Consider the following 25,425-nt stretch of genomic DNA (forward strand, 5'->3'; position numbering starts at 1 on the left):
AGAAAGAACGACATGTATTGACCTGGTCTGCCTGTAACATTAGCACTATTATTCAACATCAAAATGAAGAAATTTCATGACTTTAACAGATATTTCATGTTGGCGATGTCATTCACAGTAGACACATTTTCACACCCACTGTACAGGAGAAAAAACAATACATTAATCTGTGGTGGTTTGGTATTTTGATTGCAGGCATGATGAGAAACATAGCATATAATGTAAGATCGGGGTTGACTTCTGCAAGAAATCAGAGACAAGCAGCCCAGATAAAAGCTTTTAACTTCCCCAATGCAGGTGATGAAATTTACATAATTTTAAAATTTGTTACGCTTTATATCCTTCCACGAAATGAGCCGCTTTTAAGACAAGACAGGCAAAGCAGCATTTGCAAAATCGGGATTAGACAAAAGGATGCAAGAAACTTAAGAACGCTTCAGTTGCTGCTAATTCTGCGGTTGAATATTTTTTTAAAAAGGACATATTTTTGTCACCGCACCCAGTCATGAACTGGAAACTGCCAATTCACAGACATCACAAAATCTACAGGCAACGTACAATGTAAATAATGAAGTGTGAGGGCCGATCACAATAGAGGACTGGGTGGAATTAAAGGTCTTACTGCAGATAAATCAAGCCAGCTGACTTCTACCCCGACTTATAGGGATGCTCCAGTACCCCTGGATACAGGTTACTGTTATTTATGACAGTGGGGTCAGGGCGCAGTTCCCCTTCACTTCCCCCACACAAAACAACCAGCTAGAAATTGTTTCACTGCTTGTTTGAAGTCAATGCACTGTTCTGGGCACAGATCTGTGTTGTGGATTTACACACACATAGTAAAATAAACAGTACATTCAGATGCAAACAACACACTGACACAGAGAGACTGGGGATTCCCCTCAAAGCATGCCTGAGGGTATTTCACACTGGTCATACTCACCATGTTGAGGGGTTACTTTTGGGCTAACATGTCCACTTCCCACAAGACAGGAAGTGACATCAGATTGTGGACTCCCTTAAACAAGAGCACAGACTTGTGTCAATTTTTTTTTTTATCAATTTTCCTTATAAAAAAGCAAACAAAAACTGATTCTTATGAACAAGATACAACATTTTTCGAACTCCATGAAGGGAAAAGTCTTCTTTTTTTTATTATAAATTATATATCACTCAGGTAAAATTTACAACTCACACCCAATATTTAATCAATTAATATTTGGCTATTTTGAAATAAAATCTAGAAAATTCTTGCATCTAATAAACTTTGTTTTGATCATTAAAATTTCATCACTAGGACACTATGGTAACAATATATGTGTAGTGTCTCTGTTTTTTGCAAATCTCCACAGATTGAATCAGATTAAAAATACTGATACAAAAAATATAATAATAATTCAGATATCGTTCCTCTTAAGAGTCATAAATCAAACGATATGCCACAATATTAAAAAAGAAACTGGAATTAATTCACACCTGCTGATGCTAAAATCTGTCTTATCACCTAGATTTATCTACTAAACACACATCTATAATGATGTTTAATTTAAGTTTCACACAGAACGCTAAAGCCTGGTCCTGCGGTCACATTCATCATGAGTGACAATAGCTAGAGGACTCGACAGGCTACAGATTGGTACTATTGTCAGGATTCTGTCACCTGTGAGCCCATTGTCTGCTGACAAAACAAGGACAAGCCGGGGCCCACAGTTGACGACTCTACCTGATTTACCCCGGCCAAAAAAAACCTAGGTACACCCGGGAACGCAGCTCGATCAAGTCCGTTCGTTGGTGTAGTGTATTAAAACGATTTTCATCTCCTGGTATATATTTTGGACGTAATTGTCTGGCAAAGATGGGGAGAAATAGAGTATACCAATACATACTGGACATTACAACAGATCTACTAAAGTACACAAGTCAAATAACTTATCCTAAAAATTTTTAGAGTCCTTATCTTTATTGCAACTTAACAAACTTCTTTGTATTATTAGCTATGTGAAGGTATGCTTTTACAATTTCTATGAAAACAAGAAAAAATTAGAGGGAAATTGATCCTTCTTTGATCAAATAAGACCACAGAAATAGATCTCTCAAGTCCCTAACCTGGAACAAGTGTTTGTATGGAAATTTCAAGAACCATCTCAATGCAGTGTTTCAAAGACTTCAAAACTCCACACAACTCCACAGAATTCTAGGTCCTCTGGGACCCATTGATACAACATAAAATTAAGACTGCCTGCTGAAATATTTAGAAATCCCTCTCCTAGCTTTTAACATAAATCAACAAAATTCAATTATTGGTTCATAAAACATGCACAAACAATATTTACAGCTAAAATTTGCCATTCATTTTTACAAACAATGAACTTGTCATTGCCTCGGTGAAATAATGACAGCCATTTTGGCAATCAATAGTGTGACCATCTACTTCTAATAAATAATTTGTATCTATTCCCTGAACAAGATAAAACACAAATCATGAAAGATTCTCAGGAAAATGGTTCTATAATGATTAATAGAGAGATACTGAAGAGATAAGAATCTAGATAGGGATCAATCTTCACAAAACTTCACCGCTCCCATTGGCAGGTTCCATCTATTAAAATTCCCCATAGACTTTTTCCGAAAAAATCAACTATCAAATAATTGCTTGTCCTTAAAATTTTTTAGTTATAACACCTTCTGGACCAAAGTGTACATTAAAAAATCCATTTTGGGGGGGGGGGGGCATAGAGCATATTGTAGAGTATGTCCCTAGTGTCAACATAACAGAAAATCAAGAAAAAAATCACATTAAACTTGCATTTGGGTGTCTTGTTTCCAAAAATCAAATGAAACAATTTTGAGCTTGTTCTTGCTTGGTGGTTAGAAGATGATGACAAAATCAAACTATGAGTGGATGCCAAAATGCTTAGGTAGTAATGATGTACATTTTCAACCAAACTCATCTTTCTTCTATGGATTCAACTTCATTTTGGGGGGGGGGGGCAAATTCTTTTTATAGTGTGTGTTTAATTTTTTTTTAAGTGGTGGCATATTTTGGGGTTTTTTTGGGTTTTTTTCGCTAAAAACAGTTAAATAAAATAAAATAATTGAAGACATATTTTGAGCTTACCTGTTGCTGTATGAGGAACATCCACTAGCTGGTAGGTCTGTGTGGAGGGGGGTACAGCCACCGTAGAATTTGTGGGTACTCCAGGATAAAAATAGCCAGTCGGATACCCAGGGTAATTGTATTCTAAAGGCTAGAAAGGAAACCAGGGAAAATGTAAGCTTTTTTAACCCGTGTACTCTTTCGTTCTTAAAAGTACATATTTTATTTGATACAATTCTTTTTATTCCCTTCCCTGAACTAATTTTGAGACAGATGTCAGAGCAATATAATGGAATATAGCATATAAGCCTTAAAGCTTCAAATAATTATCTCTTCTCCAATGTGTTTCTTATTGATTCTGAATATTTTACCTTCCGCAGTTCATGAAGTATAATTATGATGTATTCAGACTTTACACAAAGCCGTCAGTTTTGTCAATTCACGATAAAACTGATTAATTTTCAGATTCATTTAACAGCAATCCATAGTATTTAGAAATTCACTCCTATCAATGAAGTTTTAGTGCAGTTTTTCAATTAATTCAAAGATTTAATGCATATTTCCTAATTTACATATTCAGATCTAAGATTTATGCGCAAAGGGGCGATTTGATAAAGGGCAAATTGAAAACTACTTGGATTGTGTGAATTGTGGCTCCTTAAATATGGGTTTTATCTATTAACAATGTCAATAAAATTTACTAGAGAATGGCTTTTTCATAATGTAAAATAAACAGTGATGAAAATAGAATGGAGAGATTGTGGAGATAAAATTCATTTACATTGATATTATGCTAAACTCAAAACTTGGCATTTGACAACTTATATGTTTTTGCATAAAATTTATTGTGTTTGAATTTACGTATCTCATTTTATTATTATCTGAAATCATGAACATCACCATTATAATCGTCAGAGCTGACACTAAAAAACCCATCGTACAATGAACACAGGTGTGATTTGCATTTTAATGCTGTACCCATGAAATTGTCACCTTAATTTATGTCTTTTTCACAATTTCATCCCAGCCCCAGCCAATCCAAACACGGCTTTGTGTACAGTCAAATTTGGGTCTTTTTGTAATCCTCATAAAATTTATAAGGAATTTCAAATCAGATAAAACATAGTTTAAATTTAGAATTTATTCATTAAAGGTGCCGCCACTGCCACCTTCACAGTTCGAAGGCGATATCCGCAGTATCAAAATGTATTTTTCTCCCGCATTAATTTTTTTTCTTGTAAATAAGGCAGATCGATCCCACTTAGACGTATATTTCAACCGCTAATGTTAGTAAATATTTTTTTCCATATTTCTTCTGCTTGCGGATTTTGACGATAATCAGTTTGTACCAAATAAAGAATATTTTTTAAAATGGTACGAGCGCTCACACAATCAGAAATGTGATTCGTTTTCCTCCAGGGGGCGATAGCTACTGGTACCCGAGATTTCCCAATCTACCGAGTGTCAAGACTAATCAATCCTCAATTCTAAACAGTCGGGTGGAAATATCAGACACCATTATTCATTCTCAAACAAATGGTGCCTACTAAATCCGACTGTGACAGAATATATTTCAAATTCACATCTTTTTCTATACTATTTTTTGCCAATTATTGCTTCCTTTTTAAAGAGGTTTCATGCATTATTTTTATAAATTAGAATTGAAATTACTATTTAGAAAAAAAATTAAATAAGCTTATCAGTAAACACAGTTTCCTCTTCATTAATGAGTTGTAAGACTTCAAGCATTTTTTTTTCAGACTGAAAAACCTTCTGTACGACTTCAAGCAATTAGCTTAACCCTATTGAGATTGTGGAATTTTATGACTTCTTGTTATCCTTCAAGTCTACATGAAGAAACAGGAAATTTTTCATATAATGCTAGCCAAGCAAGAGCAACATTTCTACAAAGGCTATAATCGAATGATATCCAAGCAATGTTTTTGTTTTTGTTTTTTTAATGGGGGGGGGGGGGGGGTAATGAAAAATCAGTGGATTAGATATACAATCATTCCTACCAAAAAGTTTTATTTGATATGAGGTTTTCTGAACAGTTTTCAAGATTTCACAATTTACGTACAATCACCTGATATCAAATGTTAAACACTGTTCACATCCCCAAAAAATCTCAAAATTAATTGTAAATCTGTGACTTTTGCAACAGCTTCCCAGTAATTGCTTTTATCCCAAAAATTACCATAAATTATATCTGCTTAATTTGTAATCAATGTTTTGCGCAATAAACGGAGCGGATTACCACACATGCAAGAGAGAAAAAATTATCTCTTGCCTTTGTTGCAATTTTACAAATTCTGTACCTGCTTGCTACAGAGGATATTGATTAAACTCTTTTTGCTTTGCCTTACTGAACAGTGTTGTAATTTTAAGTCACAAACCATCTATGTGTCATAACATATGCTGAATATACTGGTATATGAATGCCATGATATAACATTATCACTTCCACACCCATACACTTCAAGTTGTCGTACAGATTTGGACATTTTAAAATTCTCCCCCACAATTTTCAATACTATTTTTTTTCTCAGGAATAATCATTTCTCATGGAAATTAATCTAGATTTTTATCATTGCATTTTACTAGGAAATAGTCACATCAAAATTGTGCGCATCTTCTTCCATAAATTACTATTTTTGTTTTTTTTTGGTTGTTCTTGTTTTTCTTTTACTTGTGAAGATTTCAATTTATCTTACAAAAATTCAGTTTAAATAAATAAATCATAATGAATGGTCAGATCTTTCTGGAGCCAATATTGTGGATTAGTGTATATACTGTTGGATGTATCAAGATAAAAAAGCTTTGTTTTACCTGTTGTGCTGAGGAATTGGATGATGTGTTACTGGCAGGATTAGCACTAGTGAAGGGCACTTGAGTCGGGTCTGAAACAGACAAAAAGTGACATTATTAACCACATAATAACCATGTAATACATTTGTTTATTCTTGTATTTTTTAATCATATTTCTTGATTAAACATTTTCTTAAAATTTTCTTCTCTTTCTCTTTATATTTCTTTGGTTCTCTTGTGTTTTGAAGGTGGGTCAGAGTGGGGGGTGGGGTGGGAATGGGAGTGTAGTGGGAGGGGTTGGGTTAATACTTACACATGTACTGTGTGGCCTGGCTGTAGCCTGAGGGGGGATAGTAACTCCCCGTGCTCTGTCCCACCTGTGGTTTCTTCACTACAATGACAAAAAGCTCACCCCTTATTCAGGATACCCTGACACTTAATTGGCATTAACATATTTTATAGAGGAAGATGATGATCAGCCCTCATAAATATATGTCTGGTCTGCTTAATGCAGCCCACAGAGATTGCGATGAATATCTAATCAATGTTAGACATGCAAATTAAGTGATAACATCTTATAGCACCATTTCATGCTTTTCTGATTTCCAATAATCCAATAATTTCCAAGTTAACTGATAGCGCATCATTAATAAAGTAAAGATTTACAATACACTGCACTTTCCATGCAATAAAACTTGTATAAAATGCTATGATACGCTAGCTGTCAATAAATTCCTCATAGACGGGCACATGGTTCCCATCAGGAGCAAAGAAAATATGATGGGGGAAATATAAGTTAAAGAAACTTATAAATCAATTTAAAGTCAATCAAAGCTACAGTCCCTGCCCCATCAATAACACAGTTTGTTGTTTATGAGATGATTTGGATAGTAAAGCACAACTGGATAAGCAATAAAACAAGCACCTGCTAGAGAGAGAGAGAGAGAGAGAGAGAGAGAGAGAGAGAGAGAGAGAGAGAGAGAGAGAGAGAACACTCTTTTAATAATCATTTAATAGTGAATTGATCTGTTCATATTCTGTAACTAGTGCATAAAGTCCACTTACAGTCCTGAGGGTTGTACATGAGGGGATAGCCCCCTGGCTGTTGATAGCTGAAGCCTGTTTGGAGGCCAAACTGCGAGTATGCCGTGTTCATGTTGGCAGCTGCTGTGGAGGCTGCTAAATTAGAGGTTACAGCAATGGAGGGGCTGTTGCTATAACAATTAAAGGTCAAAATTACAACAAGTTAAAAGTGTACTATTTATTAAGTTAATTTCATTGCTGTACTATATATTGTTTTAGAATAATTGTTGATTGTTATAGATGGAGATTTGTCCTGTGTATGATATAACATACCTATTATAAAAAGAAGTCAGTGTTGGGTCCAGTCCGACTTCTGTATTAGATTTGCTCAGCTCTCCTAAAAAGTCAACAAAAAACTATAAAAATCCTAACAAATCACTATGGTTACATTACATTGAAACTGTATTGTGTCAGGGTAATAAGATGTGAAACCTCCCCTGTACTCGCTCTGTGGGAAGCTATCAAGTCCTTACACACAGACGGTCAACAATTCAAACTTTTTTCACCTCATAATTTGACTTTACAGATTCTGGCCTGAATGACTGCAATTAACTAGTGGAGAGTTCGGCACTTGGTTTACCTGTCAAGTTGTCCAGAGAATCAGTGACGGAGAAATCCACTGGGCTCGTGTCACAATTGGGTTCACTTTTCACTGTGTGTGAAATATAAAAGTACAGATATAATCTTTATAGATACAAACAATGATCCCCTGGCCGAGATAAACTTCATTAAGTTTTCATAATTGATGGGAAATGAGGCATTTGAATGCGACACATTCCATTATAGGTGGGGATGAATTTAATGCATCGCATTAGGAACGGCAATCGGTCATAGAGTACGTAACTACTATCAACTGTGTGAAATATAACCACTGGTTGACCATTTGCCCATCTACCCAATAAATCGGTATTTACTGCTGCCAATACAATGCCAAAATCTTTCAACCAATGATGTATGTTTCAAAATAAATTTGTATTGAAAAGGGGGGGGGGGGGGGGTACTTTCTTTAACAACAACAAAAATAAACTAAGGTTTTGAATCTTACAATCTTATATATCTATAATGAAGATTTCCAAATATTTTATCAACTTTGGTTAGAATCATTTCAAATATGCATTAAGTTGGTTAGTAATTGTTTTACATCTAAAAATCTTTATTAATTAAAGTTGTGGTTAATTTTACCTGCTAAAGGAGAGCCAGTTGACATTACCCAACTCTCGCTGCTGTTGAAGGTGCTGCCATCTGGTGCTGAAGTGAGAGACTCAATACCACCTACAAAAGTATTACAGAAAAAGTGTCACCAATGAAACAAAAGACTGGTCATCTCTAATGAAAAAGTGTTTGAAAGAGGAGGTTTCTGTAAACTCTGTCTTTTGTCTTGTCTCTGAGGGAAGCCACACGTCTGAGGGGCGCAAGGTGTGATGGTTGGGGACACAGGGTTTGGACAGGAGTAGTATGTCTGTGTATGATGTCAAAGGGAACAGAAAACAAAGCCTCCCCACCGCACCAAGTCGTCAAATATCAAAACTGCAACACTTGGGCAGACAGGACTCCAGTTTCTTTGTGAGGTTGTATCTACTGTGCAGTCAAACTTGTCGGGTTATATACAAGAGCTTCGCAGAACTAGGGTGTTCAGAATAAAACTATTAGGTTGCACATGTTACCTAACAGAAGTGATTGTACTCGATGAGTGATCCAAATTTAAACTTACAGGAAATGGAAAATCCAAAATCACTTCCATAGTCTCCATGCAAATATATCAATGAAACTAAGGAGTTCTTTCAAATATGAATGCTCCTATACAAACTGATGAGAAGCAGAGTTCCTGATACAGAACTTTATATTTTCTTGTGCTTAATATTCAAGCATCATCAAAAGTAGATAATTACTGAGCTAGCAATTAGAATTTATTCCCTAGTCACCAAGTGTGAACTGTAAAAAATCACCTGTCATGTTCAACAAATACAGCTATGTATTCCACAACTATTGATTGCCTTGTCATCAAAAGGGATGTTGTAATCTGCTTCAAATTAATTAAAACTTTTGCTTTGGCAATAGTCAGTACGCAATCAGACACTGTAACATATGATGCAAAGAGCCAATAAATTTAGATTTCACATTGCATGGCTAGTTCTCCTTACGTCAGAGCTTGCAGAAAATAAAGTAGAAAGATGGCCAGGCCCCATATATCATCAGGGCTCTACAATGGGGTTTGAAAACAAAGTGGGACCTTGCAAACGACCAAGGCTGCTGAAGGAACATTGTTGAGTAGGAGCCGATGTGTATTTTGGGTGGAAATAGGAATGATTAGTATTACAGCTAATCAATTTTTTAAACTGTTACAAAATGTCGATATGGAGCGGGGATAGTGTGCCATGCGGCCATTGTTTCCACGACAATGTGATGTAGTGTTGTGGCAATTGTCAGCTATTGGAAGGCCTCACTTGTGGATGAAACAGCAAACAACAAGCTTTTATTAAAAAGCATTTCATCCCCATTAGTTTGATCATTTATATGATCTCACAAAAGAATTGAACAAAAACTTTATTATGTATTAGAACTCCATGAGTGAATACCAAGGACAGATTATCATTCAACCAAAAGCAAACGCTTATTAATTAGGCAAGCAATTTAATCAACAATAACTTAAGATTTTATATTTTGTCCTCCACTATACTCATTACTTTGTACATGGAAACTGTTACTTATATTGGAATAGTTGTGGCTGACTACATTAGTGCTTCAGTCTGAGAGTCCATTTCCCATTGTGCTATAGACAAATCAAGTGGGTCCACTAACAGCAGCTAAATAGCCCCAATGATAAGCTTGCTTAATTGTCCCAAAGTTGCCAAGTGAATGAAATGATGGCTTGTTGAGCCTGAGAAAATCTACTTACCATCTGAGGTGCCATTGGGTGTGGGGCTTGATGGGATTGCAACACTGTCAATGGGAATTTCTCCGGGTTCCAAGGGTGAGGCTTTGCTTCTATCCAAAGAGACCACGGCCTCTTCTGTCAATCCGTGCAATTCAAGTACCCTTAAAATGGAAACAAATAAATGAATTTTTTAAACTCTTGATTTCCACACAAACATGCCAAGAATTTTTTAAGAGGGAGGGCAAGAGAGAGGTTATATACCAGAAAACATCTGTGGGAACGGGGATGACCCAATCCTGACAATCAAAATCTGCACTATTAAAAACGTGGAATTCACTCTCCCGACCCCGACAGAAATAAATTTTAATCTTTTGCAACAAATGTTAGTTACAGAATAAAAGAATTGATAAATACAGTGATTAACTTAAAAAAAGAAACAACCCACTGGTTCAGAACGGCAGAACACGCAACCTATAATCAATGTCTAAATACTGTACCGGGCCAAATGTGACCGTGTAAACAATTTCTATACCGATTTTATCACACAGAATTTCATGCATGCTTTCCCAACTATCCATAAGACAAAAATTGTTGTAGATACATCATCATTTTTCTTTGCAACAATTATCACAAAGAGGGTTTTTCAATTATTTATTCCTTCAGCCATTGTGTGACCCTTTTTCCTGTAGCTGACAAAGAAGGTGTGCGTGCTCCATCGATATCCCCAAACAATAGATAATCCTCCCTTACTTCCACTATATGTAGAAACTTATTACCTCATCTTCCTCTAATAAAAAGAAACTAAACATGCTAAACCACAACAGCATGTAAATAAACAAAATTTGTGTTATATTGCCTTTATGACAGCATTGAAAGCCATTGGTTGTTAGAACCAATAGAGATTTTTTTCATGTCTCAAATAGAACACAGAGGAATTTTTTTTCAATTGTAATTATCCCGTATTCTGCTTGATCAACCCTAAAAAACCCCTAAAACAGTAGATTTTTCTGTTGTTTTTAGAAAAAGTTTCATCAAATGCTTCTGAGCACTATTTTTTCGTTTTCCAGGCTCTTTTAGTTATTTCTATTGATCTGTCTGGCTTAGACTGAAGTGACAAGTCTATATACAGATTTACTTCACAGCTAGAGTTGAGACAAGCCACATAAAATCACTCAGCTTGCAAATGGACAGTCATAAAACGATTTGCTGATGAACTATAGCTAATAAAACCTGATTCTTGTCTTTTTCTGGAGAAGAATAACCCCTACACTGAGCTGACACGACTCCCCTTTGACTTGCCAGTTCATTATGGAGATTATTTAAGACAATCAGAAGATACCCCTGTCAAATCCATTACGTCTAAAAATTGCTCAAATTCTCTGTAACAACTTGCTGCACTTTTGGAGAAAAACACCTGCAATCTAGAGCAAGTGAACCTAATCTTAAACCAAGGAAAAAAAAAGGAACACACCTTCAAATATCTTTTTAAAAATCCTTGTACACATATACTGCAGTGCTTTGGTGTGCCGAACGGAGAAAAAACACTTGCGGTAATTAAGAGGGGACCTCTGCATTCCAGTGACAGCAGTCGCAAAGCGTTAAAACATTCAACCAAATACACAGACCCACACAAAAGACCAAACACTCTCCTGGCGTCACCACTGCTTACCCACAGAAAGTCCAAACATCTTACACAAGACAAGCCGAATATCCATTAATGGAAATATTTACACAAAATTGATTTCCAAATAGAATTGGGCAACCCTCGACACGGTGGGCCTGAAAAGAAGGGTGGTACAACCCCACACAAGTCTTATCAATATCACTATCACCGCTTATTTCTCATTGTCACCCAAATTGGTCCTTTAAACGCCTACCAGGAGTAAACATGCAGTTCAGGATGCAGGGACTGAGAAATACAGACTGGGCTTCCTCTCTTTAATTGATGCGAACGTGTGAAAATGGTGAAGATAAATATTTTGTTATTGAGAACACAGGACTTCACAAGAGGCCTCATGTCTACTGCCTTACTACTACTTGTATAGTTACAATTTCTGACCCTTCATAGGTACTATGTCAGGGCTCCTTAGTGTAGCGTACTTAGACAATTTCATGTAGTAAAACTTATATTATTCTTTTACATGCAGACAATCTTTTTAATTGTTCAGAAAATAAACATAATTGTATTATATAAACGTTAAATTAAATTAAAACAAGGGATCCAAACTCATGGGTTCCAATGGAATATCTGTATTTATACATGTATGTTTTCAATCATATCTTTGTTTACCTCTTGACGTTGTGTTATTTTCTTTTTTTCATTTATAATGTGTTTAAAGTGGCGTATAGGCCCGATGGGCCGAGCGTTGAATCTATGCTTATTACTACTGATATTTATACACTTCAAAAAGTATAAACATGTCCCTATTAATAAATAAATTACTTAGTTTAATTACTTACCTATAAAAGAGACTTAAGTATTACATATGGATTGTTCTTATTTGGACTTTTCTTTTGGACTTTTGGAATATTCTTTTTCATCACGAGAATATAATATTTCAAAATATATTTGGAAATTGATAAGATATTATTTTCAAACCCACTAACATAAAAAGAAACAAAACATAAAATCCTCCAAATTCAAGATTGATAATAAATTTGAATACTTCTCTAGTTCCTTTTTAGCATCAAGAAAATAATCCTCTGTGATAATCATGGCTGATGTTTTGGTGTCTATAAGCTAGGGCATGCTATGTGGAGGTACAGGGTAGAACTGACCCTACAGGCTGCTGTGTTGACCTGTGGACAGGATGTTAGGGACCCCCTGACACATGTCAGCCCTGTGTACACAGGGGATTACCCCCCACCTACCCCACACTTATATACAGGCTGCTACTACACTAGTTTCACACCTACTGTGTTTAGTCCTTGTAATAGTGTGGGCCCACTGATTGGGTATCTGTTAATGTACCATCCTAATTTACAACTTGCAGTATATTTTTGGAACAGTTCATAGAAGCCTCCTTTAATCTTACAGGGACATTCCTTAATCTTACAATTAACATTAATGGCTAATCCTACAAGGAAGTTTTTATCCATGCACTGATCAATTTTTGTTTTGTTGCATTGTTGTTGTTGTTTTTTTTTTCCTTTCAGATTTCTAAAAGCTTAAAGAAAATTATTCTGTGGTTCATAATGAGGACATTTCATTTTTTTTTTTTACATGTATAATAGTATTATTCAAAAATTAAAAAAGAAATAGCAATTTGAATGAACAACCACATGTATAAAAAAAATTAATTACAAAATTTATCAAATTTGTAGTCTAAAATTTAAAAAAAAATAAATTATTTCAGAAAAAAAACAAACTATATATTCCTTCAAATCCTAAAAAAATTGAAACTAATTTTGTCCCTCAATATTATTGCAAAATAATTTATTTCAGACAAACTTTCATTTCATTCAGTTTTAATAATTTTGAGTTAATGGTAATTTTTGTATTCTGTTTAATCATAAAATAATGGATTTCAAAATTTAGGACATCCCAAAAATATGTACAATCATGTGTATTTTTCTTAAAAAGATACATTTAAATGAATTTTAACACAAACATCATCTTATTTTTGGCCTTCAAAGTCAGAGACTAACGTCATGTGAAGTCAAGGCGGGTGTAAAGAAATTAACAAGAATGTGTACAAATCCTTTATCCTTCACTAACAGTGCATAAGCTCCCCTTCAATTCAAAGCTTTGTCCTTCTTTTTCGTACAAAAGAGATGAAAATCATGATTGTCCCAATTCAAAATGCGAAACATCTGAATGGCTTTGTTTTAGAAATGCAAAAGGAAAAACAGAATACAAAAGAGCCACCATTGTTGAATTTTATGCACATTCATGGTGTGTTTGGGCAAATGGGGTCAAACGGTTTAAGATGGGTGTCTTTGGTCTGAGTGCAAGTAAGGGCCGGACTTCAATGCCAAGTCTTGATTTTTATTATCATAGAAATCATTGTTTTATTTTAGGTTAATATCATTGCTTTCTAAAATTTTTATGAAATACCAGTATCTTCTCAAGAATTTTTTCAACTAAAGGGTGGAGGTATGTGAATGCATGCAGGACTGATATAAACTGATTTTGTTACAATTACCTGTCGCCTCTCTCGATTGTGGCTACACTAATACCAGTGAGGGACCCTTCTGAATCCTTCCGAGCTCTCTTGGCCTAAATTGAACCAAAAATATATATTACGTTAATTTCACTATAAAAAATAAATAATCGAGGCATCAGTTTTTATCTTTAAATCAAATTATAATAATTGAAAATAATTAATGCATAATAGTAGAAATTATATAGTTTTGATTTTTTAATACATTTTCCACAGAATAAAATATCTTAAATTAATTTTTAAAAATTGATATTATAATAACTTGAAAACGCTGACTGTAAGAAATAATTTACTTGTATAATTTTGAATCAATCATTCTACAAAATATCAAATAAAAATGTTCTTTAAATATCTCATCTTGATTTGAGCCATAAATTTCATATTTTCATGAAACACTTTCATTAATTGTGTTAAACATTCCCCAATTAATAAAACACCTAGGCCACTTTCTGCAACATTTGCAGAAATAAATCTGCACTACTTCTGAAGAACATCACTACCAGCAACCCCATCCAGATGTAATCACCTCGTTAAAACAGAGAGAATTCAACCCAACAAACTCATTAAATCATATCATAAAGAACTTAAAAACCACTCTGACCCACTCACCTTCCTGCAGGGTGGGGAAGGGGGCGGAGAGATAGGAATAAAGTAACCTAGTCGGGGATTCACACTTCCCAACAACATGGTGGAGATTTTTTTCCCCTCTCTCTCTCTGATGTTTGTAGACACATCAGACAGAACTGTATACTAGGTCACACACATGCTTGAGAATTAGGATTGCCAACTCTGCAGCTGAATGTACTGTATCTGTACTACAGGGGGAGAAAAACACAATGACCACTGGACTCTCACCGCAGGAGGTCCAAAAATCAGGTCAGCCTCTTGGAGCTGACCGCTCCCCTCCCTGACTCTACAAACGCCAGGGAAATCTTATCTGATGGAGCTCATGAAATTGAGGGGGAAAACATCATTATCATCTTGATTATGACAGCAAAAACAAAATGCATGTTTACATCGGTAATGGTTAGCTTTTAGTGAGGAGGAGGGGAGATTTGGGGGCAAAGGATGGAATCGTGGCTCTACGGGAGGGCATAATCATCACATGAAAATGACACAAGAATCAGATGGCCAATTAAAGATGTCAACTGTGTGCTAACTAAACTAATTATGTTTGAATCAAGCCCTCAGTGGGATACTGAACTAAATTTGAGAGAGAGGTAAACACTTCATGACCAAAAATAAATATTCATTAATCTGTGGTTGACTAGGATTTTAAAGATAATCAGTAATTTTAAATCAAACTTGATCAGCTGAGATTAGGGGTGTTTTGCTTTTAGTTTGGATTTACTGTATTTAATTATATGCTAGCTAGGACATTAATATTAGTAAAAATGAATTGGAAATTAATAAAACTTTGCATATACACTACTTTTAGATTTATAAAAAAATATACAGATACATGCAATTTAAATTATGAACTTCTTTTTAAGAGAGAATAAAATTTAAACCATGGGCATAAAATCAAAACAAAACATTTGGCTTTATAAATTTTATTTCAATATTCATTGAAAATTAACCATTAATTTTCTGAAAACGTTAGGAAAAAATTATTTGTAATTTTTTTTTTATGAACAGTTTAAAGCTGAACCCCACAAAAAATAATTTTGAAATTTTGAAACCAAAATATTTTGGCTAAATGCAAATGTCAAAAAATTTACAATAAATTTACAATGGATTGTAATTCATATCAGTTTTGATTTTTAAGAATTAATTTCATTGATAAAATTGGCAATAAAATTAAAAATAATAGGTACTCTAAATTCTTAAAAATCTTTTTTATTTACAAGGAAAATTTATTTATTACTATTCCCATTCCTACAGATTTCTCCATCTTTTTTTTCACACACAAAAGAAAAATAATTAAGAAGGGACCCTACCTGTCTTAAGACTTTAATTCATTACTGGTGTCCTGTCTTAAAGCTCCTGATAATTATCAAGATATAATTAAAAGTAGCCTGCGTGATATCGCTTCATCAGCTTAGGCAGATTACAATAAGTCCAACCACTGTGTAAATCTCAGGTGCGAGTTTCCGCCAGTCATTTCCTTCCACATGAAATGACCACGGTACACCTGGGTACACGGACACACAGTGGCCGCTGGAGAAGTCATTACACACTCAGCAGGGGAGGGAAGGAAAAGTCACAAATTCCCTGTACGTAATTTTGGTCTTACATCATCCATTGTCCACTGTGATGATGGGAGGCAGACAAGGGACAGAAAGGTTCAACGAGTCTAGCATAATTCACTCCAGGATAAAATTTAAAGTCACTAAATTGTCATCATCTGTTCACTCACTGGTACATTTTGGAGTTTATTAAAAGTGAAAATGATTTGTATTCTTAAACATCTCTTATTTCTTCTGGCTTGGAGTCAACAGGAATATGATTTTCATTCAATCTCTCTTATTTAAAATTCAATTTTTAAACCGATTTTGTTGTAAGATGATTTTGAAGTTCCTTATTATACTCAGGAAACAATTTGTGTTACTCCAATTACAGGGGAAATTAATACAAATTTTAGCAACTTCTCTTCACCAAAAAAAATGTTTAAAAAATAAAATCTTAATAAAGGTTTTATTTTAAATTTGATGTCACAATAAAATAAATTTTAATATTTAATAATTGCTTTGTTTTGTGTTTTTTGTTTGAGCTGAGAGTATACAAATATCATACTAATGCCGGAATCACTTCGTCACGTTACAACCGCATAATTTATCACTGATAAATCCGATACTTACAAATAAAACTCCCTGTACATTAGTAAAAATTGATTTGTCATTACGGTGTGAAACAATAAGTATTCTATTGTTGAAATAAAATTTGAGCTGACAACCTACCAGGAACTAAGTGACCGAATGTCTTACCTTACCTCGTTCTCAAATTTGACGAAGAAAACAATTAAGTCCCGAGTTCCATAATTAACAAGATAAAAACTGATCCGACACTGATCGGAACGACATAGGACCAGCCCTTACAATCCAACCAGTTTGACAGAAATCGGTCCCCTGTATTTGAAATCGGACATGGAAGGACGGTGCCTACCTGCTAATAGTATGGTATCAGGCTACTGCTTGTTTTCACCCAACAATGAAAGCCAATACCACACCAGTCAAACTTGCTACTTTTTACTGCAATTCAATCCAAGTATAGAAGACAAACAGATATGGTTAAGCCGATGGTATAAAGTATGTAAAAATCCAGCCCTCCTGATTCTTAGGCTGACCACAGGTAGGTACCGAGCTATCTATGTTTATTAATCACACCTAATTAGTATTCACCAAAGCCACTACATTTGCTATCATTGGCTTAAATAAAATTATTTCAGGAATCAGGGGGGCGGAGTTTAAATAAGGCAAGCAGACGCAGGGAGTTTAACTTACTGCTTCGGATCTGTCACTTACAAACATCAATAAAGAAGGCGGGACTATCTGTTACAATCCAGGAGAAAATTCATCCAATTCTTATAGCCAGTAGGGTGAGGAGACCATCTCTAATAACTGGATGGAGGCTCTCCTTAAGACTATTCCAACACCTTACTGGAAATTCATTGTGAAACTTGAACTTTTGATTCTGAGATGAAGATTTAGCTGAGCATATATACTCTAATAGTTTCTTTCCATCTCGAAGTTTGGTACAGATAAAGTATTTTAAATATTTCTTATGAACATATATGGTTTTCATTAAACATGATTCATTAAAATTAAAATAATTCTTTAAAAAAAAAACCTATCTGTATGAATTCTAGAATTATCTAACAAAAAAAAAAAAAAAAGTAATGATGCTGAAACATGTGGTCAACATCATGTAGGGAATACCTGCATATTTCACAGAATAGTTCATTGCGCTTAATTTTTCTCCAAAAAAAATTGCAAAATGAGTATAAAAATTAAGTTAGAAAATGCAACCATAATTAGAATACACAATTCTAGGAAGTATACATCATTTTGAAATAAGATTCGGCCGAAAGATAATTCTTGGAATTTGAGGGGAAAAGTGATCTCTGTTACAATGTATTGTATAGCCAAGTAAGTAAGAACTTCAATGCTGCAAAATCACATAGCAGAAAATTACATGTACACGTATATGAAATGCTTTCAAGTTCAGGGAAACTTATTTTGCCTCCACTTCATATCACAGAGACAGCAAGTGCATCTTCTTCACTTTTTTGATTCATATTGGAAAAATGTTTAAAATACAAAATCGCTCATTTATTCAGTTTAACATTTATTACAATATTTGGTTTAATCACACATGGCCTAATATAATTCATGTATAAATATGCTATTTTTTAAAAAGATTTTAAAACTAAAAAAAAAAAAAAAAAAGGAAACTAGTACCGGCCAGTACACTAATAAAATATTTTCCAATCTTATCTGCATGAACAAATTGTTAGCATCCGAATCAAACTTAATCTGGTAAAATCTAGCGTGCTAATTGAAGACAAATTACTACATCCAGTTCTAAATTATGTACCTTATAAACAGCTGTGTATATACCTGGTATGTACAGCGTACAGTAATAGTCAGGTGTACTGTGAAAGAAGTCATGTATCTTTTATTTCATTTGTCTCTTTCCTTGCGTTAAAATTTAACATACCCCACAATTCTATTTCTATTGTCATTTCTCTAAATAATTTATGATATCAATAATTTTAACTTATACAAAGATATTAATTACATCAATAAAGTAATAATGCACTAAATTTTAGAGTTTTGATGTTGATACTTCACATATTCTGTACAAGCACATTTACAATCTCCGAACATTATATTCGTCTCTTCAGCATGTACCAGTAAATTGACATATTCCTTTCTTTCAATTAGATCACAACTACCGGTAATGTAAGTATCTAAAATTGTCAATTGTCTCTTTTAGATATACAAGTTGTATACTTATATCCATTTTCTGTTACTTTGAGATTTTTTTTATGTTGACAATTTCTACTTATATAATTTGCCAATTTTTAATTTTTTTTAATTAAACCAGAATTTAAAAAAATTCTAGATCAAAACCACATGTGAATAAATTTTTTGTCTCTCATTGAGCTACATTATAATGGACGATCATAGGTATAAGGAGGGATAGAATTGGATGATTTTTTACTACTAATAATCTAACTCACAAATTGGTGGCATTTAGGATACAATTTTCAACCACTATATACGCGTGCAAAGAAGTTCTATGGGATCTTTTGTTTATGTATTTAGGGATAATAAACCATAATTCATATTCTACTGTTGTATACATTCAATAAATCAATTCTTTCTGAAAACATTATCCTGAAATCTAATACTGTCTCTAATTTTGTTGTATCAAACAATTCAACATTCATATGGTTTTGTGCTTGGCTTGATGGAACAGTAAATATTATACATTCATATTAATATATTTGTAATGCAAACCTAGCACCATTTCAACGGAAATAAAGAAAGCAGATTGTACCTGTATCTTTTACAACTGTTATCATTAAGTTACAGAAATATTTAGCGGCGCATGTATTTCAAACAGTGTACTTACTATTGGCCTGTGCCAGTCTGATCCCATGATGTGACAGATACCTACAATACCTGGTTATATGAGATCATAGGGCTACAGTTGGAGACTTTGCAGGCTTTCATTGGTGGAGAGGAGAAATCATAGGTGAATATTGCATTTTAGTTTCATTTTACTTTGTCTTTTGGAAGCAAAGAGGCCTTTGGGTATAAGCAAGACTGTTCGTTTTCTTAACAAATCGACATATTTGATAAATCTGCACACACATGAAAGAGAGATGCATGGGCTAACAAGATGCTTTTCACCTTATTAACATTTTGAAGTGAAACTAGTCACTTTTTGTTATCTGGTATGTAAACATGCACTACAAAACAATGTTCTTTCATTCTTTGCCTACTACCAGTGTATATTTTTAAATCGGCTTTTTGACGAAACATTTTTAAGATGTTCTCTAAATTGCGACCAAAATCCAATTCCATCATGCTTCCGTTTATGCTGAACCAAAATTTAAATTCAGTAAACAGAAAAATTCTTTCTTTGTTGGATATGAAGGAAGTTGGCATGGAAGAAAAACCTATATTGTCAGCTAGTTGTTTTTTCTGCAATGACTGCTACTTTTTTATAGCATATGTGGACACCTAAGTAGAGCATATTTTACTGTTCATAGAATCTCCACTTTTAATTTCTTCATGTGAACAATAATTAGAAAGTCAACAGGTGGAACAGCCCCAAAATATGTTGTCAGGTTGTGCAGTTCAATGTTTTTGATAATGATGAACTATATTGATTGGTTTTGAAATATACCATACAGAATAAATTTAAAAAGCTTTAAAACATATGACATATAATATATGAATATGGTTTATATAAATCCAAAAGCTAAAGTTAAAAGTATTATCAAAAACTTTGGCATAAACAAAATTTAAAAACATGAAACTAAATAAATGATTCAACAAAACGTCATATGCAAAGCGATCTTTAGGAGAGGTGATAACACAAAAGATTTTCAATTACCAGTACATGAAACCATAAATATGAAAATTTAATTTAAAACTTTAATTAATGCTAAAAGTTATCAATATTAGAAATATGCTGATGGGTAATTGAGAGACTTGATTTTAATGTTGCAATTATGCAAAATTAGAATGCAGCCAAATGTCAGCCATTTCGGTTTTGGGGTTTGGACAACTATATCCCCACCACCATCCTCCTCGTCTACCCTTGAAACAAGAACAAGGAAGACAAATGAAGGTCGGAATGACCTCCACTCCAGAAGCAATCAGGCCAGGTAGGTAATGAGCAGACTGGGGGCCAAAGGTTTGCGGGGATGGCAGCAATGAGTGTGTGCGCCTGATCATTATGTACCAATTTCTTCTGATTGATTAGCAGCATTATCAAATCTGCATTGTACATGTGAAACACTCTACAATTTTCAGCCAAGAAAATTCCTTTGAATGCTGACTTTATTCATTGAGAAAATAATACACCTTTTTTTATCCAACCTCCATAACTCACAATTCAAACGATTTAAACAACTTGCTTACTTTGAAAGTGGGAATTACGGGAAAGCTTCTCGAAGTAATAAAGCGCATTATGTATCATTAACTGTCCATTTAAATGAAAAAGGTTACTTCGGGTCCTTCTCGACTCACAATTAGCTGAAGCCAAATGTCGTCTGCTTTAACAATAGCATCAATCAATTCCACAGTTACTTCTATTATAATCTTCTGCGGTTCTGGTTGTCTGTGCTCATATTAATAAGCTCAAGCAGAGAATCAAAAGATTTCATAAAAGTGCACATCAAAGCTGATCTGTATCTTTTGACAGTATACACTCATCAAAATTTCCAGTTTTGTTCTCTACCCAAGAGTAAAAACAATTTTCTGTACCTCTGGAACCTCCACCCCAGCACACCGGTAAATCTTTGTATTACCGAGAAAAGTCTGTATAGACAACATATATCATATGAGAACTATCAAATGCCATAAACAGATCTAAGTGGACTTAAGACAAATGTTCTGGCAGGGTTGTAGAGAGAAAGGGATCCTGCCATTAGGAAACCCTGAGCTACCCAGTACATTCCATTTGTCAGTAGGAATCCATTCATACATGATATATTCCAAGAATGGGTACAGAAAACCAATTGCTTGATTTCCTTGAGGAATGGTTCAAGAGAAATGAATATTCTTCTCTCTCTTTGCTTCAATGCGCAGACTCTTAATAATGTGTGATTTTATGGCGACAGTGATGGAACCTTTATTCTGTTGTTACATGACACCCCGTGTTTTACCAAATTTACTAAAACTCTTTCTTTCCTCCAGAGACTAAATTAAAATGTATGCCATGAAAATTACTTAATAAAATAAAAATTAAGGATTTCCAACGTCCATATCAAAATTGGAAAATTGAAACCTTCCGTTAAAACTTTCTTCATCACATTAGTCTGTGGAAAAGTAAGTCCAGAAATTGTTGCAGCAGTGTTGTATAATGCACTTAGAAATTTCGAGTTTGTTAATAGCAAACATATAGTCCAATATTTTTTATGCATTTTCAAATCAAGAGACAAAAGAAATACATTCTGATAAGGGTAGTCTCTGACCGCAAAATTTCAAGAAGAGTGGCAATTCTAATGCTTCACAGGCTCTAGAGAAAATGACAGTTAAATCTCTTGTCTAATAAAACAAGCCTCACAATTTCCTTAACAATTATGAAGATGGCAATTTCCAGGATAGAAAAATTTCCCCCATTTCATTTCCGCTCTATGTTGTCTTGCTTGTTGACTGAAGACTTTTGCTATAGGACAGGGCTGACAGTCTCCAATTAGAGCAGCCAGCGTTCTAATCAAGTCCTCGCAGTTACCAGATTCATAGAAACAACAGGTAGAATCCTTTTCAATCATGCACACTACTTATTTTTCAGTAACATTATAAATATTTTTCCCTTTTTTTTTTATTCAAAATAATTTCTTAAAAATCAAAATAATTCCATTCCAAGTATTTTATACGCAACATAAACTATAAGTGGCTCTGTGCAAAGAATTGACAGTAGCAGATATCTTTTTAAAACATGTAGTAGAAAACCAAAAGCATAATTAACTTAATTTTCCCAGTGTTGATAGGGCTGGGTCAATAAAGCAATAGGCTTTAATAAACAAATGATTTTTCCTCAAATATTCCAGGAAGCTTGATTTGTTAACCCTAGACATTCCCCTTCCATTACATCACCAGACCTGGGCCAAGTCTGGACAGCGAGCGCCTAGCTGACTCAGTAACTTTTAACTCGAGCGAGTAAGACTCAGAGGGGCACCTGTTCCACTGACTCAAGGCACCATCAATCAAACCTGAACAGGACCATGGACCTATTAACACCTGTCAAAAGGACCTTACCTACAAACAAGCAGAGGTCTCTAATGTGTCATCTTACATTCATCTCATTAATTAAGATGGCACTGATTGCAACAATCAATTAAATCATACTGAAAAATTCATGTTTCTGAAATATCAAATTTACAAAGTTGACACAGACCACGTTTCAAATGTCGCTTGATTGCGATCATTGGTTGTTAATTCCATGTACCAACCTACGTCTCTTCATTTAAACTCGGCAACCTAATACTGCCCCACAACATATATGTTACAACTTTAGAATCTGCTACCCAACATTCAAAATATTTGATTGGCGATCAACCATAATACCTAAACATTACAACAAAAACTGATTTAGCCAAAAGACAATGTACCTTTCATATTTTAGGGCCATGTTTTGGGTGGGGAAGCAAGCTTTGCATTTTTAAACAGCAGATTCATCTTTTTTATCATCCAGGTTATTTGATTAAAGATTTTTTTAATCCAACAAGTGAAACCATCTTGTGTATCTCTTGTAAATTAGTAACCCCACTAGAAATGGTATGGGTGATGAATTAGAACTGTCTTTGTGGTAAAGTCATGATTCAAGTGCATTAAGTTTTCCTCTGGCTAATTTGAATTGATTTGCTTTTAAATGACAGGGCTTATTTTTAGATGTGCTTTTCAAAATTTTTCTGTATTTAAAACAGATAAACTTGTGTCAGAAGAAAGAACTCCCAAACAAGCAATTCTGAGGAGAATAAAATGGATCGTGTGATGGCATGCAGTTTCTGTCGAGCCTTGTTTACAAAGATTCTAATTCTGCATTTTAAATAGTTTCCTAACATGCAAAATGACTGAATAGAAATAAAGGCTTATTCCGTCAGCTGTGAAACAAGGAGGCTTTAAAGTTGTCTTTGCGTAAATCGCCCCACTGACTGCATTATCTTTGAATTCATTTTTTTTCTTTTCTGAAAATCCTTATACACCCATAATTCACAATTACAACTTTACTTGGCCTACTTAGAAAAGCCGTTGGCCTGATGCATGGAAAATTCATTCCTCATTTCCCCCCTTCTTTTTCACAGAAAAAGACAGCAGCTGTATATAGTGTTAAATAACAGTGACCTTCAGACAATGAAGATGCCGCTTGTCTGTGACATCATTGAAAATTAAAATCTTTTTTAACTCATTTTCCTTTCAGACTTTTGTAGAAAGCTATGCACTTCAAATGGATTTAAAGAATTAGAAACACTGATAGATTGCTTGAATTTTGTGAACATATTATGATGTCTTTTTGCAGATGTTTGGTTCATAATTAAAAAACAATTAAATCTGCATACTGATATAAATCGAAATACAAATTCAAAGACAAATGCACTAACATTGTGTGCACTGGCATATAACTTTTCTGTCTTGAAATATCGATTATCAAAACACAAATTTATACATACAAATTTAATTTTTTCATCGATTTCAACCACAGGTAACCTTAAACAGGTGTACACATACAATAATGGGGAAAAACCACCATCATCTGCATACATGTGTCATCAAAATCATGTACAAGCAAAAATGCTTTAGGAAAAAGGGGAGGGGGGGTATATTTATTAATTTCACACCATCAAGATTTGTTTTAGCTGATACATGGAATATAATTATGATTATTCTGTTTTTAGATATATAGCCTTAGAAATACAGTACAACTCTCAGTTAACTTGCACTAACCTATCGTCAGTAATCCTAATGCCGGCAGTTACCATGACAATGTACTAACTAAACACCTTGCCACTTGTAATCTACTAGTTTCTGATATATCAGTACCTGGCTATTGTCTGTGTGGAGTCTGAACAGGTGACTAGAAAGAAAGTTACTGTAACCTAACAACATGACAACAGCAGCAGGGCATGTACCCGTAATGAACTGTCGCAAACAGGGGCAAACTACAGGTTTTAATCAAATTGGATTTCACATGTTTTCATTTCAAATTAACACAAATATAAGAGTTTTACTGAAATTTCCAAAAAATGAGCAATATGATATTTTTAAAGTGAGTATTTTCTACAAAGTACATGAGCACGTAGATCAGTTATCGTAATCATTTTCAATTATACAAGATTTCAGTATTGATACTGTACCTTAAACTGGGTCAAATAAAAGCATATTCATAAATAAAAGAACAATATTCCTCCTCTAAGTATTACAAAATAGATACTATGCACACTCTATCACAACATCTTCAGATCTTAAAAAGGCACATTTAAGAAGGAAACTTCACCTGCATTTATGAAAGTATAAAACATTTGAAAAGTCAATTATCTAATTATGATCAATTTTGCGTAAGGTTTACTCTAGTGATAAAAAATATTTACTCAAAAGAAAAGCTTTTTATCGATAATGCTGAAGAGTGAATTGACACCCGATTCCTGAAAGAAATTTTCTTTGCTGGGTAATACGATCCAAAACTTCACACAAACTTTTAAAAACTTGATGTTTAGA

At 34.1% G+C, this 25,425-nt stretch overlaps 1 protein-coding gene and 1 long non-coding RNA gene across 11 annotated transcripts in view; one reads left to right on the forward strand and one right to left on the reverse strand.

The window, feature by feature from the left end:
- The window catches only part of LOC105318383 (eyes absent homolog 1), a 50,313-nt gene that overhangs the window by 10,366 nt on the left and 14,522 nt on the right, over positions 1 to 25,425 (reverse strand). For 2 of the 10 annotated variants that reach the window (XM_011415454.3, XM_034456821.2), the window contains 10 exons: positions 14,009 to 14,082; positions 9,885 to 10,024; positions 8,171 to 8,260; positions 7,569 to 7,640; positions 7,262 to 7,325; positions 6,971 to 7,119; positions 6,219 to 6,296; positions 5,927 to 5,997; positions 3,119 to 3,248; positions 944 to 1,018 (listed from right to left, as the gene is read on the reverse strand). In XM_011415454.3, the coding sequence (XP_011413756.3) occupies positions 944 to 1,018; positions 3,119 to 3,248; positions 5,927 to 5,997; positions 6,219 to 6,296; positions 6,971 to 7,119; positions 7,262 to 7,325; positions 7,569 to 7,640; positions 8,171 to 8,260; positions 9,885 to 10,024; positions 14,009 to 14,082 (943 nt within the window). Of the gene's footprint in view, positions 1 to 943; positions 1,019 to 3,118; positions 3,249 to 5,926; positions 5,998 to 6,218; positions 6,297 to 6,970; positions 7,120 to 7,261; positions 7,326 to 7,568; positions 7,641 to 8,170; positions 8,261 to 9,884; positions 10,025 to 11,334; positions 11,484 to 14,008; positions 14,083 to 14,635; positions 14,756 to 16,953; positions 17,102 to 17,131; positions 17,336 to 19,606; positions 19,656 to 25,425 lie in introns of those variants that run through there. The other 8 variants (XM_011415456.4, XM_011415459.4, XM_034456819.2 and 5 more) reach the window with 8 other exon arrangements.
- On the forward strand, positions 19,588 to 24,193 carry LOC105318382 (uncharacterized). Its single transcript, XR_898483.4, has 4 exons — positions 19,588 to 19,729; positions 22,382 to 22,461; positions 22,761 to 22,984; positions 23,637 to 24,193. It is a non-coding gene; the product is annotated as an uncharacterized lncRNA (long non-coding RNA).

Source organism: Magallana gigas, chromosome 7 (genome assembly GCF_963853765.1).
Source record: "Magallana gigas chromosome 7, xbMagGiga1.1, whole genome shotgun sequence".
NCBI classification, from domain to species: domain Eukaryota; kingdom Metazoa; phylum Mollusca; class Bivalvia; order Ostreida; family Ostreidae; genus Magallana; species Magallana gigas.